Raw genomic sequence first — 14,963 nt, forward strand, 5'->3', positions numbered from 1 at the left:
TGCACAGATTTTCCTCCGAAAATTTCGTACTTGGAACAATACCAGGTACTTAAAAAAAAAACCATAAAGGCCCAATTTCAACAAAAACATTTTAAAAAGTTCATAATTCCCCACGTCTTCACCACAAGTGGTACTGGAGTGGCAGTAAATTCTCGAGAGGTACATCCCAGCATGAAAGATCATTTCTTTTATGCTGTGAAGCTGAAACAGATTTTGCATTTTGTGTTTCAGTAGTTGTTTAATTAGCGTTATTTCTAATTGTTTAGCAGAAGTACTTCCAACCTAAAAGATAGAATCGATATAAACTTGTATGTGATTGCAAAACAAAACAAAAAAACTGCTTCATTATTTCATTCTCCACAACTTCTGGTATCTATTCATGCCTTGCTGGTAATTTTTTGTTGAATAGATTTTTTCCATATTGTTCTCAAGAAAAACCAGGGAAGATTTTTAATGAACTCGAAAACCAATTACCTCACATCAAAAACTAATTGTATATATTTGAAATCAGCTAAAAAAACCTGAACAAGTCCATGGAGTTTTATCAAAGCTGGTTGGAAAGCAAAAAAAAAGTTTCTAAGACCAGTGTGCCCTCTTGCCAGCTATTTGATGTTCAGGATGTTAAACATGATTTTAAGCCACACCTGCCACCTAAGCACTTCTTAGGTGTTCCGAACGTGAAGGCATTTACTGAACATTGCCGAGTATCCAACTGAACGCCACCTCCCAAATGGAGCTGCGCTTTCACTTTGTAGCTTACACTCCTAAAGCAAGCAATGCCAGGATTATGCACACGTTCATAATGTACGGCATGGATAATCACAGAAAAGTCTGTGCACGGCCCAGCTGATGTTTGCAGAAGAAACGTGTCCACAGGGCAGGACATACTGACAAGGGACGGTCAGCCAGGGCCTGATAAAATGGCTGTCAGATAGGATGACCGCAAGGCATCCCTCAAAATTCTGAAGCTTTTGCTTTTTACGATGTTTTGGCTGGTTACCACAGGGCCACCAGAGCTCGCACTCTTTTTTGTACTTCGTGCCACCTGTTACTAAGGGATCTCCAGGTTTCAGCTCAAAACAAAAGAAATCCGTCTCACCGAGGACAGTGACCTTGACGGTGGCCTCGTCCTTCCCGGAGCTGTTCTCGGCCACAATGCGGTACTCGCCGGTGTCCTTGCGCTCGGCGCTGTGGAGGGTGAGCTTGGTGCGGTAGGGCTCCTTGTCGATGGTGTACGGGCCACCATCCTTGAGCTCGTCCTTTTCGTGGAACCAAGACGTCTTTGGAGGAGGCTCGCCGATCACCTTGACGTCGTACTTGACGCCCTGGCCGGCATGGATGGTGATATCCTTCAGGGTGGAGCGGTCAATCTTGGGAGCCACTGCAGGGATGGGAAGACAATGCGAGCGGTCAGGGGTAACACAAAAAAATTAAAGCCGTTCCACTCATTGTGAAAGCGGTCGGAAGTGCAGAGCAGTGATTCGCCATAATAGGCAGAGGCACTGTTATCCGCTCGCTGCTACCACCCAATGCAGTTCAAATTTCCCGCCTCTGCAGTGCTCACGCACCTCCGGCCTGAAACTGCGCCAGCGGGAGTTCTGTTCTTTTTGTGCTTGCTTTTCCTCCCACACATGCCTGCGTTGCACTGCCACTCTTTTTCACTTACTATCGTAAAAACCAACCTAACCAGCGTTCCTAACTAAATGAATGCGGGGGCTGCCAGGTAATTACATATATTTTGCCTCAAAGGTACCTACCTACAGTTTTCTTTGCGCTAAACAACGGGGAAAAGTATGACAAGCGCCAGCGGTTCACGAGTTTCGAACGCGTATGACTATGTAAACCGCTTGGCTTTCGAAGCCTCTGGGTTACGCTGCGACGATGGAACGCTTTGTGGCTCTACTTGGGTCCAGCGAGCGAGCTACGACGACAAGGCGCGGCCCTGAAGTGCTTGGCACTTAATAAGGAGCAGAAGACAGCTACGCGGGCTTGCATTGCTCGCGAAACGGCTTTTCCAAGCATGCCAGCACCAAGTAAGCACTAACTTACCCTTGCAGGTGACAGGCCTAAAGAAATTTTATGGACAAGTTTGAAATATTTACCCTTTTTGTAATACGGTCACTTTCTTTCAGCAATGCACACTTTGGAATGTGCATTGCAGATGTGCCCCACACATACACGCCTTCTTGCTGTTACAGCCCTTGAAGGCATCACGGTGTGGGAATCGTGGAGAACCGCGACCTGCGATCCCGAGCCAGCGCGCGCTTCGGGAGAGACGCTTGTGCGCTGGAACCGGTCCGGCGCTCCGCTGGTTCGTCGGCGTCCCCCGAGAGATGGCGCCACCGATGTGTGCGGGGATAGGCGCGCGGGCGCGGGCGGCGCGAGCGTGCGCGCACGGGAGACGAGGAGAGTCTCGGCGGAGACCCGGTCGGGACGAGATCTGCGGAACGCGGCGGTGATGGATACTTGTGTCTCAGGTGGGAGCTTTGTTTGTCGCGCGCCGTGAGTGCCCACCTCCCGTTCGCGGTCACGACCCGGACGGCGTGATTCGTGAACGCCGTCGAGCCTTGTGCTCGCATGCTTTGGGATTCCCCAAATAAACGGCTGTGCTTCGGCACTACTGTCTACTGTGTTCTCGTATCGGCGAACCTCGCTGGGCTGCCGTAGCCATGGGAGCCCGCGTGGTTGACACGCCGGGAGCTAGCGTGGTGACCTTACGCCAGGACTGGCTGAGGTCCCCGAGGAACCCCTCATATAACCCCACATGGCGCCCGAACGTGGGTCTCGTATTCGGACGAATTCGAGGTTGCTAGCTCTCCGAGAAATGCGTTGCTGCAGTCGTAGCCCGCTACCCTTTGTCCGGAAGACTTCGGACGAAACGCCTCGCGCCAGTCGGTTGCAGGCAGACAGTTATGATGCCCGATACAGCCGTGACGGCAAATGCGTAAACCTTCCTACACGCACCAGGCGGTGAGTCAGTAGGATACCTCCGAGCACCGCAGTCGCGGCCCGCTTGCGAGACGGGAGGTGCGTAGGCCTTGTTCCAACATGGCGGCGGGTCGCCTTCCTCGTAGCGCCGTCCCCGCGCAGTCGCGCCGGCGGCGCCGGTTGAAGTTTCCCCCAGGCGCGGCGGACACTACCGAGCGAGGGTGCGGTGTTTGGGAGTTCGCAAGCCGCACGATGAGCCCGCCGCTACTGCGCTTCGAGTCCGAGGCGGAGTGTTTGCCGATTTGACGCCTGACAAAGAGCGAGGGGGATCGCTGAAGAATCAGTCTCCTCTCGCTGCGGGGGGAAGCGGGAGCAATGGGACCGTTGTCTCCGCGCTTCCGGAGTGCGTGCGTCTCGATGCCGTGAAGTCTCCGCTTGAGATTGCGTTTAGGCAGTAAGAGCTTCGCGCGGCTTGGCAGCGGGCTCGTTGGTCGCGAGAGATCGCCAGTCTTAGTAAGAGACGGACTCTCAGGCGACCTATACCGGTGATGTGCGCCCGTAAGCCGCTGGTATTGCGGTTGGCGCTGGCTCTACGGCAGCTTGTATTGCTGCGAGTGAGTTGCAGGAGCCCGCCTGCTTGATGCTGACGCTGCTTTGCCGACCAACGCACCAGGCCGAAATAGCTCGGACGGGCGTTTCGATGCCGACAACCCGTAATAGTCAGGCGAGCTGCCTCCAGGCGGGGGTGGCGGCTGGAGCACAGTTGCCGGACTCGTGATTCCGCGAGCAAGCGAACGTGCAAGGGGGAGTCCCCTCGGGCATCTTTGTTACCCTATTTGGCGAGATCGTCGATAAGGTTTCCGGCCAGTCACAGGAAATTGCGGAGTCCCGCTGCTCCCCACTTCAAGTTCGGGAATCGTTTAAACTGGACGGTGAGAGCGAGACCTGCAGCATACGGATACCACCGGGAGCCACGCCAGTCACCACTGCCACGGACAGCGAGGATGGCCTGCTGAACCACCGGCGGGGCCGAGCGCGGTTCGTGGAGCTACTTCTCCAGTTGCTGCTCCGGCCTGCCGGGCGGCAGCCAACCGTTCGGGAGGACCTGCGGCCGAAGCGGCCACGGAACCCAGGAGGCGGCGGTATCTGGCGCCTACGCGAGCGGCGCGAGCCTTCGGGCAGCCGCAGTGGGCGCGGCCGTTCCTGTTGCCGCCTCGAGCTGGGAGTGGGGGTCGCATCATGGCGCGACCCCGGCGTTCGTCGGCTGCGGCTGCAGCTACCCCCGGGCCTGCCAACCTGCTGTGCTGCCCAACCGCGAGAGACTTGGAACCATTGCAATGTGTTTGCGGGTTTGTGAGGCGAGCATCGCGACGGCGGCATCGTGTGGCGAACTTTGGTGTGGAGTGGCGTTCGGTGGCTGTTTTGCTGACTTGAGACGTGACGAGTGTGGTGCACCGTGGCGTCACTCGAGCTCAAGTGGCGTCCAGTTTTAGGGGGGAGGAGTGTGGGAATCGTGGAGAACCGCGACCTGCGATCCCGAGCCAGCGCGCGCTTCGGAAGAGACGCTTGTGCGCTGGAACCGGTCCGGCGCTCCGCTGGTTCGTCGGCGTCCCCCGAGAGATGGCGCCACCGATGTGTGCGGGGATAGGCGCGCGGGCGCGGGCGGCGCGAGCGTGCGCGCACGGGAGACGAGGAGAGTCTCGGCGGAGACCCGGTCGGGACGAGATCTGCGGAACGCGGCGGTGATGGATACTTGTGTCTCAGGTGGGAGCTTTGTTTGTCGCGCGCCGTGAGTGCCCACCTCCCGTTCGCGGTCACGACCCGGACGGCGTGATTCGTGAACGCCGTCGAGCCTTGTGCTCGCATGCTTTGGGATTCCCCAAATAAACGGCTGTGCTTCGGCACTACTGTCTACTGTGTTCTCGTATCGGCGAACCTCGCTGGGCTGCCGTAGCCATGGGAGCCCGCGTGGTTGACACGCCGGGAGCTAGCGTGGTGACCTTACGCCAGGACTGGCTGAGGTCCCCGAGGAACCCCTCATATAACCCCACAACGGTTTTGTACAAAATAGCACTTTCCACACTTCCGTAATGTAAAGATGGCTGCGTGCCGATGAGGTGCTCAAGTGTGGCACAGTAGCCACCATGTTGTTCCAGGGGCAAAAATAAAATGATGAAGTGTGTGTGTGAACCATCCTGGCCGCACACAAACAGATATGTATGTGCGAACTCAGACCACCCCTCCCCCAACTCCAAAAAGGTCACTCTGGTTCCGCCACTGCATTGTGTAAACGCACGATTGCCCTTACTCTCATAAACTTGTTCTGTCGACCTGTGTTGCGCACACGTGTTCACGACTGCATAAGCACTTGGTTGATATCTCAGCGTCATCCCAGTGACCACGCACCTAGCCAGCCTGAGAACACCAGAGGGGCCACTCACGGAAGCGCGGTTTGGCGATGACCACGTCGCTGGCGTCGCTGGGGGCGCCGGGGCCGGCCTTGTTGACGGCGCGCACCCGGAACTGGTACTCCATGCCCTCGATGAGGTCGGGCACCCGCGCCTCGCAGTTGTCCCCGATGATCTCGGCGGCCTTCTGCCACTTGGTGCTGAACTTGTCCTTCTTCTCCACTATGTAGCTGGTCACGGGGGCCCCTCCGTCGGAAGACGGAGGCTGCCAGCTCAGGTCCACGTGGTGCTTGTCCCAGTCCTTGGCCGTCGGCTTGCCGGGCTTGCCCGGTTCGTCTGCACCCCAGCACACAGGTGAGTGCACCACTCTACGGCAGGCACACGGCTGCCGTAAAGGCGACAGCGCTTTGAGCTTGCTTCAGAATAGCTGCTATTCTGGCTTCCAAAAAGCAGTAGCGTGCGAGCCTACAAGGGCCCTGTATTACAAAAGTAGAATTCACAAATCCCTGCCGCAAATGTAGCATTACATGCATGCAATCTTTTTGAAACGATACAATGACCCCTACAAAGCTTGCCTGGTTTTCATCAAGGGGTTCCTTTTTTTGTTTCACTCATACTCACTGCATGGGTGCTAGCTGTGGGGCGAGTATGATTTTGAATTTTTCATACGATGATGACCAAAGCTGCATGAATGTGGATAACAGCATGAACGCCCCGACACAGTAAGGAACACGACATTTTCTAATGGCTGAGAGCACTTTATTGCAGTAGGATATCTACACACGGCAAACAAACATGAAAATAAATAAAAGTTAAATTAGTGACAAGCACTGGCAATAAAGCTCTTGCAACACGTAGTGGCGTCGCAAAATTACGCAGCTAACTGGGCAAGTAAGGGACCTCCACGTTGAGTAACGACACAGATGGCTTGCTGATACAGGCAGTGCCCCTGTTGCGAATCGCGTGTGCTTCGAAGATTTCCCGTGCCCGCCGATCACGATAGCGTCCAATGACTTCACAGCTTTCGAGAAGCGCCGTGCAGCCACACGACGCGCAGTGCGCAGCTAGCGTGCTCCCGGTAGACGACCTCGCGTTACATGCGTGCTCCCTAAGGCGGTCGTTGAGGCAACGTCCAGTCTGGCCGACGTACAAGCGCCCACACGATAACGGGAACTCGTAGACAACATTGGCGACACAATCAACAAAGCGCCTCGCATGTTTCTTATCGCAACCTTCCGACACTGAATCAACATTATTCACTTCACTGCACAAACGGCTCACTTCTAAGGATTCGGAAGATCCTAGATTTATATCTTCCCCACCAGCTATCTTCTCTGGTACACGGCTCACAGAAGAAGTGATGGCCGTTTTTTGCACAGAGCGATGTAGCCGTGTTCCCCGTTCTCTGGGCTGCCCCCGGCCCACCCGCCTGCACCCGCACCACTCACCGTAGGGGTTCTTGGCCAGGATGGGCCGGTCCGTCTCGAGGGGCTCGGACTCTCCCTCAGGGTTGACGGCACGCACGCGGAACTTGTACTCCTTGCCCGGGATGAGCCCCTTGACCTCGGCCTCGGGCTCCTTGGTGGTCATGACGGGCACCCAGCGGCCCGTGTCCGTGTCCATCTTCTCCACCACATACTGCTGCACGGGCTCACCCCCGTCGTCCTCAGGCTTGTCCCATTTGAGCTTACAGCCCTCGGCCGTCACGTCTGACACCTCCAGGGGACCCTTGGGCTTGGACGGCTTGCCTGCGCAGCAATCAAGCGGCACTTGGACACTTCTGACAAGCAGTGTGTCTCTAATCGACGACAGAACTCTTCAAGTACCTCGCATATCTTACCTGGAAAGTACATCTTTTGAAACCCAGGAGTTTATGATGCAAACAATATTTTTCAAGAATTAGCCTAGCTACATCATACCACTATCCTCAAGAACAAAAGCTGCTAGTTTTCCCTTTTTATTTCTGTTCTATATAGCCACCAGTGCCACTTAGGTTTAAAGCCAAATAAAAAAAATAAAAGCCTGTTGGCCGCAACCTCCCATGCTGTCATGAGTGCTCATGCCTGGATGGCACAAAGCAACCTTACCCAATCTCCAGGCCACACACAGAGGCACATGAGCAGAGAACATCCACAAGCAGTGCTGGGTGCTTGTTGGGCCCCATACTACATCTGGGGCTCAACAACAAAAAATACTACCCTCTTCCCATTCTACGTATAGTTGGGCCCCATACTATGTCTGGGGCCCAACTAGATGTAGTATGTGAAGAGGATTCCAACAAGCGGGCCATGTACTCACTGAGCACTTTGAGCTGAATGGAGGCCTCGTCCATGCCGTGCATGTTCTTGGCCGTGATGGTGTAGGTTCCCGTGTGGGCGCGCTTGGCCCCCGTCAGGATGAACAGGGTGTGGTAGTCCTCGATGTCCAGCTTGATCTTGTCCGTGCCCCGCAGGGGCTGGCCGTTGAAGGACCACTCGATGGTCGGGCACGGCTCGCCCTTCACGTCCACGTCCAGCTTCAGCGCCTGGCCGCTCTTGATGGTCGTGTCCTTCAGGTTGGTGCGGTCGATCTTGGGCGCCACTGCACACCGACCCCCCATTACAGTGACAAGCCGCCCCCCTTCACGCATCCACACCGCACGTTTTTGACTGGCAAAGAAGAGTTACAGAATGTTTTACAGAAAGATTTTGTACGGACATTAAAATGTCTTAAAGTTAGGCCTTAAAAGACCTTCCCTGCAGCAGGCGTACAATTTCTTGCCAGTTGAACTGTTTTCCTCAATTGCATCTATTGTAAGCACACGTCTCGGTATTGTCAGCAGTAATATGAACTCCCCAAAACCTCCAAAAGCTGGAACAGAGGTGACAGAGCTTCAGCTTTATACCTATTACCGTAATTAATTCAGTTTGCTTCCACGACATCTTGTCATCACAATCCCCACTAGTGGAATCAGGCACAGAGCCTGCAACAACCTCCCGCATGTTACAAGTCGAGCGGGAGTGTTCAATCGAGCACTCACGCTTCCTGGGCTTGGCCACCACGGAGCGGGAGGCATCGCTGGGCTCGCTGGGGCCCTCCTTGTTGATGGCGATGACGCGGAACTCGTACTCCTCGCCCTCCTCCAGGTCTCCCACGGTGGCCTCCGTGGCGGTGCCGGGCACCTCCTTGGCCTTCTGCCACTTGTGGCTGCCCTTCTTGCGCTTCTCCACCGCGTACGCCGTGATCGGGGTGCCGCCGTCGCTCTCCGGGGGCGACCACTTCAGGTCAACATGGTCGCTGTCCCAGTCCGTGGGCTCGGGACGGCCTGGTTTGCCAGGCTCGTCTGCAAGGACAACGTGGGGGGCAGCCCTGGGCTCATGACCCGGCTCACTCGGGAAAACTCGGCAATGCGCACTCAGCAATGAAAGCGTGTGGAGTGGAAGACATGAACCTTAATACGCGCACTTTTGGGGTTTCCGTCCATGTAGACTACGCAATTAGGACTGTTGGAGTACATTCACAAAATGTGGCAACCGTCCAAGCAACCACGGATGTCCGTAGAATGTCCGAAAAACAGTTGAACGTGTGTAATGTCAAGTTTTGACGGCCACTGTACGTCCATGTATGAATGTACATTTGCGGATGTACTAGGGACATCCAGCAACGAATGTACAAAGGACATACATTTCCACATATCCCAAGGACATTTGCCCATGGACGTACAAAGTTACCATGCAGCATCAAATAATGGAATATATTGAGTATAAAAGAAACAAACGGGAAAGTTATTCTACTTTTCAATTAAAAATATCTTGTACATCAGCACACAGATTAGTATAGTTTGATCTGATTATTACGAATATTAGGCCTAATTTTCAACTTTCTTCAAGCACCTCACCGACTCCCGTGATATCTTTGGGGAAAGGTATTTGAGAATTGAGAAGCCCTAACAAAACCTGTGAAGCAAGTTTTCTGTGTTCATGTATACTTGCCTGCCCGGTAGTAGTGCGTTGGTGTTGTGCGGTGTATTCGTTGTCGAAGCATATGCTTCTCGTTAACAAAACATTTGCCATACTGTAAATTTTTACTGAACATCCATAATAGTACATCCAATTTTGGAAGTCCGAATGGATGTACAGCTGTGCTAAATCCGGACGTCCCACGGACGCACATGGTAGGTCCATCGACTCTGAAACGGACGTCCTGAGGACGTCAGTGGTTGCTTGCGCACCCCTCATCATTTCAAGTAAATTGACATTGAACAAACTGCTTAATTTTTGGTCCTGCACTTGTTTGTTCGCATTTCATTTCCTGCTGAATGCAGATTGCACGTCCTTAAAACGTGAACAAAAAAAGAAAATTGTGCAGCTAAAGCACTATTCAGCATGTGCAAAATATACCACAACAAAGATGTACTTAGCAGGGCTCAACTTATGCATGCTATGAGGCTTCAGTGAGCAAGAATTAAAAATTAGTGTAATTTCACAATCTCAGAATGCAGACCTGTTGAACACTGTATGTTTTGTTTGGAATGCTTGGAATCAAATTAGGTGAACCAATCCAGTCCATTAGCGACAGAAAGAGCTTGAGTTTATGAGAAACTCAGCGGGGCGAGCATCTCTTTCGTCCCCTGCAGTGAACACGGTCTACCATAACCTGCTATAGATTGAAACTACTCACAAATTTGCCACACCTGGAGCTGCCTTATAGAAAGGCTGGGGCATGAGGAAGCTCAAGTCATAGGGAGCAATGTGCACATTAAGCGAATTGATGACAACTCATAGCTGATAGCTAAAACTACGGCATAGAGCAAACCTAGCTCCCTCGAATAACCATTACAAGTAGCTGAAAATTGAGTTGCTCTAAAGACCATGACTTGCTCCAGCAACCACTGTCTCAGCAACGCGCAACACCTTCGTGACCAGCGCTCCGACGGGAAGCCCGCCCACTCACCGAAGGGGTTCTTGGCAAGCGTGCTGGTCTCCGTCTCGAGCTCATCGGAGTCGCCTTCCTTGTTGACGGCACGCACCCGGAACTTGTACTTCTTGCCCGGCACGAGGTTCTTCACTTCCAGCTTGGGCTCGGTCGACTTTCCGGCCGGCACCCAGCGGCCGGTCTCCTCGTCCATCTTCTCCACCTCGTAGCACTCGATCGGGCAGCCACCGTCGTCGTCCGGCTTCTTCCAGCTCAGCGAGCAGCCGTCCTTGTGCACGTTGGACACCTCCAAGGGGCCATTGGGCTTGCCCGGTTTGCCTGCAACGAATAGGCGGAGAGTGTGTTTACTTGAGCACACGTTGCTGACTGATGAATCGACTAAACTGCTGCCAGTACGGAATAAGAACCAGGCAGGAGGGGAAACGTTGCTTCCTAGAGCGGCCAGATAACACCATAAGTGCTCGGCCCAAGTTAAGCTAGTGGCATCTGTCGTGGGAGTAGAAACTGCGTGGCCACCGCAATCGGCATTTGACTGCGCAGCCCCGAAAAGAAATGCGACCGCTATCGCTGCGTCGTCCTTCAGGTGCCACTACTCTCCCTTACGCCTTCACAGCTACGAAGCTTTGCAGCCTGTGTTAATTTTAACTGTGACATACCGCGTTTACTCGCGCAATGAACCCACTTTTTTTTTGTAGAAAATTCGGGATGAATTTGGGAAGAGGGATCATTATGCGGTAAAAAATTGCGAGAGATTTTTAAAAGTTGAAATTTCGTACAATAAATTTGCTAAGAGAAGCGCCGTTAGAGCCTTACCATTTTCGTAAAAACACGTAGGTATTTATGTAATCAAATTTCTTTTTCATTCTCAACGTGCTAGTCATGGGGCTGTCTTCCTCACTGAAGTCGCTTGCGGCTTCACATTTGTTCTCGGCCGACAGCGCACCGTCTTCCGTGCTGTCGAGGCACTCCAAAATATCTTTTCCGACACCGGGAAACTTCCCCTCCTCCTTGAGCCCACGAAACACGCGGCGATCCCTGTTCACCACCCAAAAACCTCTCACTTTCACCCGTAGCGTACACGCACTGGGTCAACACTGAAGTGCCGCCCTGCCGCGTGGTTTCCATGTGCTTCCACGCATGCTCCACCACCTTCAGTTTGAAACTGGCTTTGTAGCTCATGTACCGGCCCATCGTACGGTGCGCACCAGGAGCACAAAAAAAAGGTCGCAACACAGCTGAACAACAAAACCTTGGAGCGTAATGGTGGGCCTCCTCGATTATCAGTCCCGGATCGTCCGCGGACTGCCCGAGACACGATTCGACGCTCGATTTTTCTATGTATTCTTATGGGACTTCCGGTCTGAAGGCAGTCCTCGGACTGCCCGCGGACCGTCCAGAACTGGTAAATCGAGGATCCCCGGTGACATCACGGAACGGCAAGAGCAGAAAAGTGCGGAGTACGTTTAGTGCTTTGTTTGCACGCCACAACGTTTCTATGGCACAGCAAGGTTTGCATTGCGTTTAGCAGGTGGCGCACCGCAAGCGTGCAATTTTTAAATTGTGAGCGATGGAATTCTCCGACTACTGTTGAGATTTCTTTTTGTTGGAATGCGTTTTTAGCATTTCTGCCTGTACTGTAGCGTGACTTCAAGTTACTGCCATCGTCTATGGCATCAGCAACCATGCTGAGATAAAAACATATTTCCGCTTAATTTTTTATTTAATGTGGCAAAAAGTAAATTCTCAAGAAGAAAAGTGGGGGGAGGGTTCATTATGCGAGTGGGTTCATTACACGAGTAAATACGGTAATCTCCCTTGTCCGTGCCTGCCGCAATGGGCCATTTGGTTTCCTGAATATATATTCTTTCCCCGTTGCTGCCATTTGTGGCTACCAAGTACATTAGAGTGGAAGTTATTCAAGTCACAACAGGACAAATGCTTCACCACTAGCAAGAGAGGCTTGGCACTCACCCAGGACATTGATCTCCACTTCGGCCTCGTCTGTTCCCGACTGGTTGGTGGCCTTGATTTTGTAGACACCAGTCTCCTTGCGAGTGGCCCGCAGGATGTTGAACTTGGTGTTGTAGTCAACGTTGTCGACCTGGTACACCTCGTCCGACTTGACCTCGCCCTTGCCAACGTGCTCCCACGTGACGGTCGGCGGGGGCTCGCCAATGACGTTCACATCAAAGCTGACCGGCTGGCCAACCTTGATGGTCAGGTTGCGCAGGTTGGTGCGGTCAATGTGTGGCTTCACTGCAGGGGGAGTCGGGAATTACGTTATGGTGATAAAAGTCAGTGCTGCCACAGCTGCCTGTTTACCTCTTGCTTTTAAGCTGATCCTGAAATGTAAGTTACGGTGCAAAGAGATGGGAAAAAGTCATTGAGTTTACTTGCAGTAAATGGCAATGTCTTTGTTAAGTGGATCTTTTTGAAATGAAACTGCACAAATTACAAGCCGAGTATGTACAAAATCTTTTGCTGCACTTCCTCATACAGCTGCTCATGAATCTCTCCCTGCATGCCTCCATAGTCATTTTCTACACTAGCTACAAGACATAAATGAATCATTGGGAAAGAAGCTCACTGACTCAGCTATGCTGGAAAAGACATCGACATGAACTAACTAGGGTTGCCACCTGCCCGATTTTTTAACTGGCTTGACCGGTTTTTCAAACAGCGAGCCAGTTGCCGGTCCGTACCTAAAACCGGCCATCGTTGGTTGGTTTTTGGACATAGTAAGTAAGTAAGTTGTGGTTTTTTGGCACAGCAACCTTTCGGTTATAATGCGCCAGACGCAGGATTTTTGGACATTGTGCCACGATTATTATGTTTTGTGCATTATACAAGCGCCATTTCGGCTACTACGACGATAAATGTGTGTCAACAAGCTGCGCAAAGATACGCAAGCAGAGAAAATACGTGGGCAAGCTCGCGAGAAAATACGGTAACTAACCCCCTTTCTGTTCCCAGCTAATGACAACATCAAAATTAAGTAGCTAACTTCCAGCAACAAAGCACCCCAAACCACAACCTATAGACAGTGCCAGTGATTGAATCAGTGCTTGTGCTTTAATCTAGCAAGTAGAACGTTCCGGCTATTTTCACCAATTTTTTAGAAAGCAGACCAAGTTCCCGCACATGCGTCATGAATTGGGTCATTCGCGAATGCACCGGCAAGGTGGCAGTCTTCCCGCCCCAACGAGCCACAGGCAAGGTAAGGAGAAGGGAGGAAGCGGCCGTACTCACAGTTCTTGTGCTTTATGAGGATGGGGGCAGTGGCCTCGCTGGGCTCACCGGGGCCCGCCTTGTTGACGGCGCGCACGCGGAACTCGTACTTGTCCCCTTCCTGCAGCTTGTCCACCCGGCCCTCGAGGGTGTTGCCCCCCACCTCGGCGGCGGGCACCCAGTTGGGGCTGTACTTGTCCTTCTTCTCGATGATGTAGCTCGTGATGGGCGCACCGCCGTCCTTCAGCGGGGGCTCCCACTGGAGCACCACAAAGTCCTTGTCGTAGTCCTTGACGGCCGGCATGCCCGGTGCCCCCGGTTCGTCTGCCGTGCCACACCACACACCGCGTCAGTTATCCTAGTCTCCCTCACAAACTGCCACCTCAACTTAATAGCCACGCAGTTATTGACCTGGAATTCCTGCACCGTTTATCTGTGCTCCTCACTTTTAGAAAGACGACCTCTCTTGGGTGGGGTAAGGTTGGGGTGGGGAGTTTTGGAAGTGTTTGGGGGGAGCGATTCCCCTTCCTTGGATCTGTCACCAAGACCTAGGCATCTCAATGCGGTGTTCTTGAGGCAAATGCTTTGTTGCCAAGTGCTGTGTGCTGGTACAGGTGTTGCAGAAAATTTCGTGTTCCCGTGTGTGGCATGAAGGACATACAGCACTGGCCTTTGTTTGCCAAGTTGCTTGCTTGTGATGCTTGCGATGCTTCAAGTCTCTTCCTCTGTTGAAGTGTGTGCTCAATGTTTCCTTCCTCCATTCCCATGTTTTGTGTGGAAGATTGAAGACTTGGAACAATGTAGCTTGTGGCTGGCATCTGCAGGCTTTGCAGTTGTTTGATCTGATTTTGCACCACTGCTGCCACCTACCAGGTGATGGAACCTCCCCGCTGTGCACTGGGGTCACTTTTTCGCATACCTGTGATGTCTGTAGCTCCATTGACTCTGGTGCTGCTTCCATTGTGAATAGAACTACCAAACTACTGCGCGGATGTTTAGGAAGCGTGGCAGAGCTGAGAAGTAGCTGGATTTTAACGGTCAGACATTACATTGTTGCAATTACCTGAGTCGCAATTCGATGTCACTAATTGTTATGTGGCTTTAGATGTGGTGTGTTGTTAGGTTGCAGACATGTGCTCGCTCATTGTGCTGTGTTTGATCGGGATGCCTTTCGTGCTGTTATGTTGTAGATGCAGCATCTCATGGTGGCTTACTGTTGCAACGTTTTTAATGATTTTTATACGCATTAATGGGTGTCACGTGCTATCAGAAGCGTGAGTTCAGGTGGGCAGCAGAATGGTGGATGACATTTCATGATAAATGCTGATGACAATAGAAACCTATCCAAAATGAATCCATACAAAATTAACAAAAAGGAAACTGTTTCGATCGCAAGGTATGTAACAAATTTTTTACACAACTGGACTTATTACACACACAATTTTTATGGTAAGACGGCATGTGACATTAGCAGCAAGATATCAG

General features: G+C 52.4%; 1 protein-coding gene across 5 annotated transcripts in view; it reads right to left on the reverse strand.

Moving 5' to 3' along the window:
* Bt (projectin protein bent) overlaps positions 1 to 14,963 on the reverse strand; it is a 258,426-nt gene that overhangs the window by 88,943 nt on the left and 154,520 nt on the right. For all 5 annotated transcript variants that reach the window (XM_077693762.1, XM_077693761.1, XM_077693765.1 and 2 more), the window contains 8 exons: positions 13,500 to 13,802; positions 12,222 to 12,506; positions 10,269 to 10,568; positions 8,356 to 8,658; positions 7,635 to 7,916; positions 6,785 to 7,084; positions 5,370 to 5,672; positions 1,100 to 1,381 (listed from right to left, as the gene is read on the reverse strand). In XM_077693762.1, the coding sequence (XP_077549888.1) occupies positions 1,100 to 1,381; positions 5,370 to 5,672; positions 6,785 to 7,084; positions 7,635 to 7,916; positions 8,356 to 8,658; positions 10,269 to 10,568; positions 12,222 to 12,506; positions 13,500 to 13,802 (2,358 nt within the window). The remainder of the gene's footprint in view (positions 1 to 1,099; positions 1,382 to 5,369; positions 5,673 to 6,784; positions 7,085 to 7,634; positions 7,917 to 8,355; positions 8,659 to 10,268; positions 10,569 to 12,221; positions 12,507 to 13,499; positions 13,803 to 14,963) is intronic.

Source organism: Haemaphysalis longicornis, unplaced genomic scaffold (assembly GCF_048455015.1).
Source record: "Haemaphysalis longicornis isolate Haplotype H1 unplaced genomic scaffold, Haemaphysalis longicornis Haplotype H1 scaffold_12, whole genome shotgun sequence".
Lineage (NCBI taxonomy): Eukaryota > Metazoa > Arthropoda > Arachnida > Ixodida > Ixodidae > Haemaphysalis > Haemaphysalis longicornis.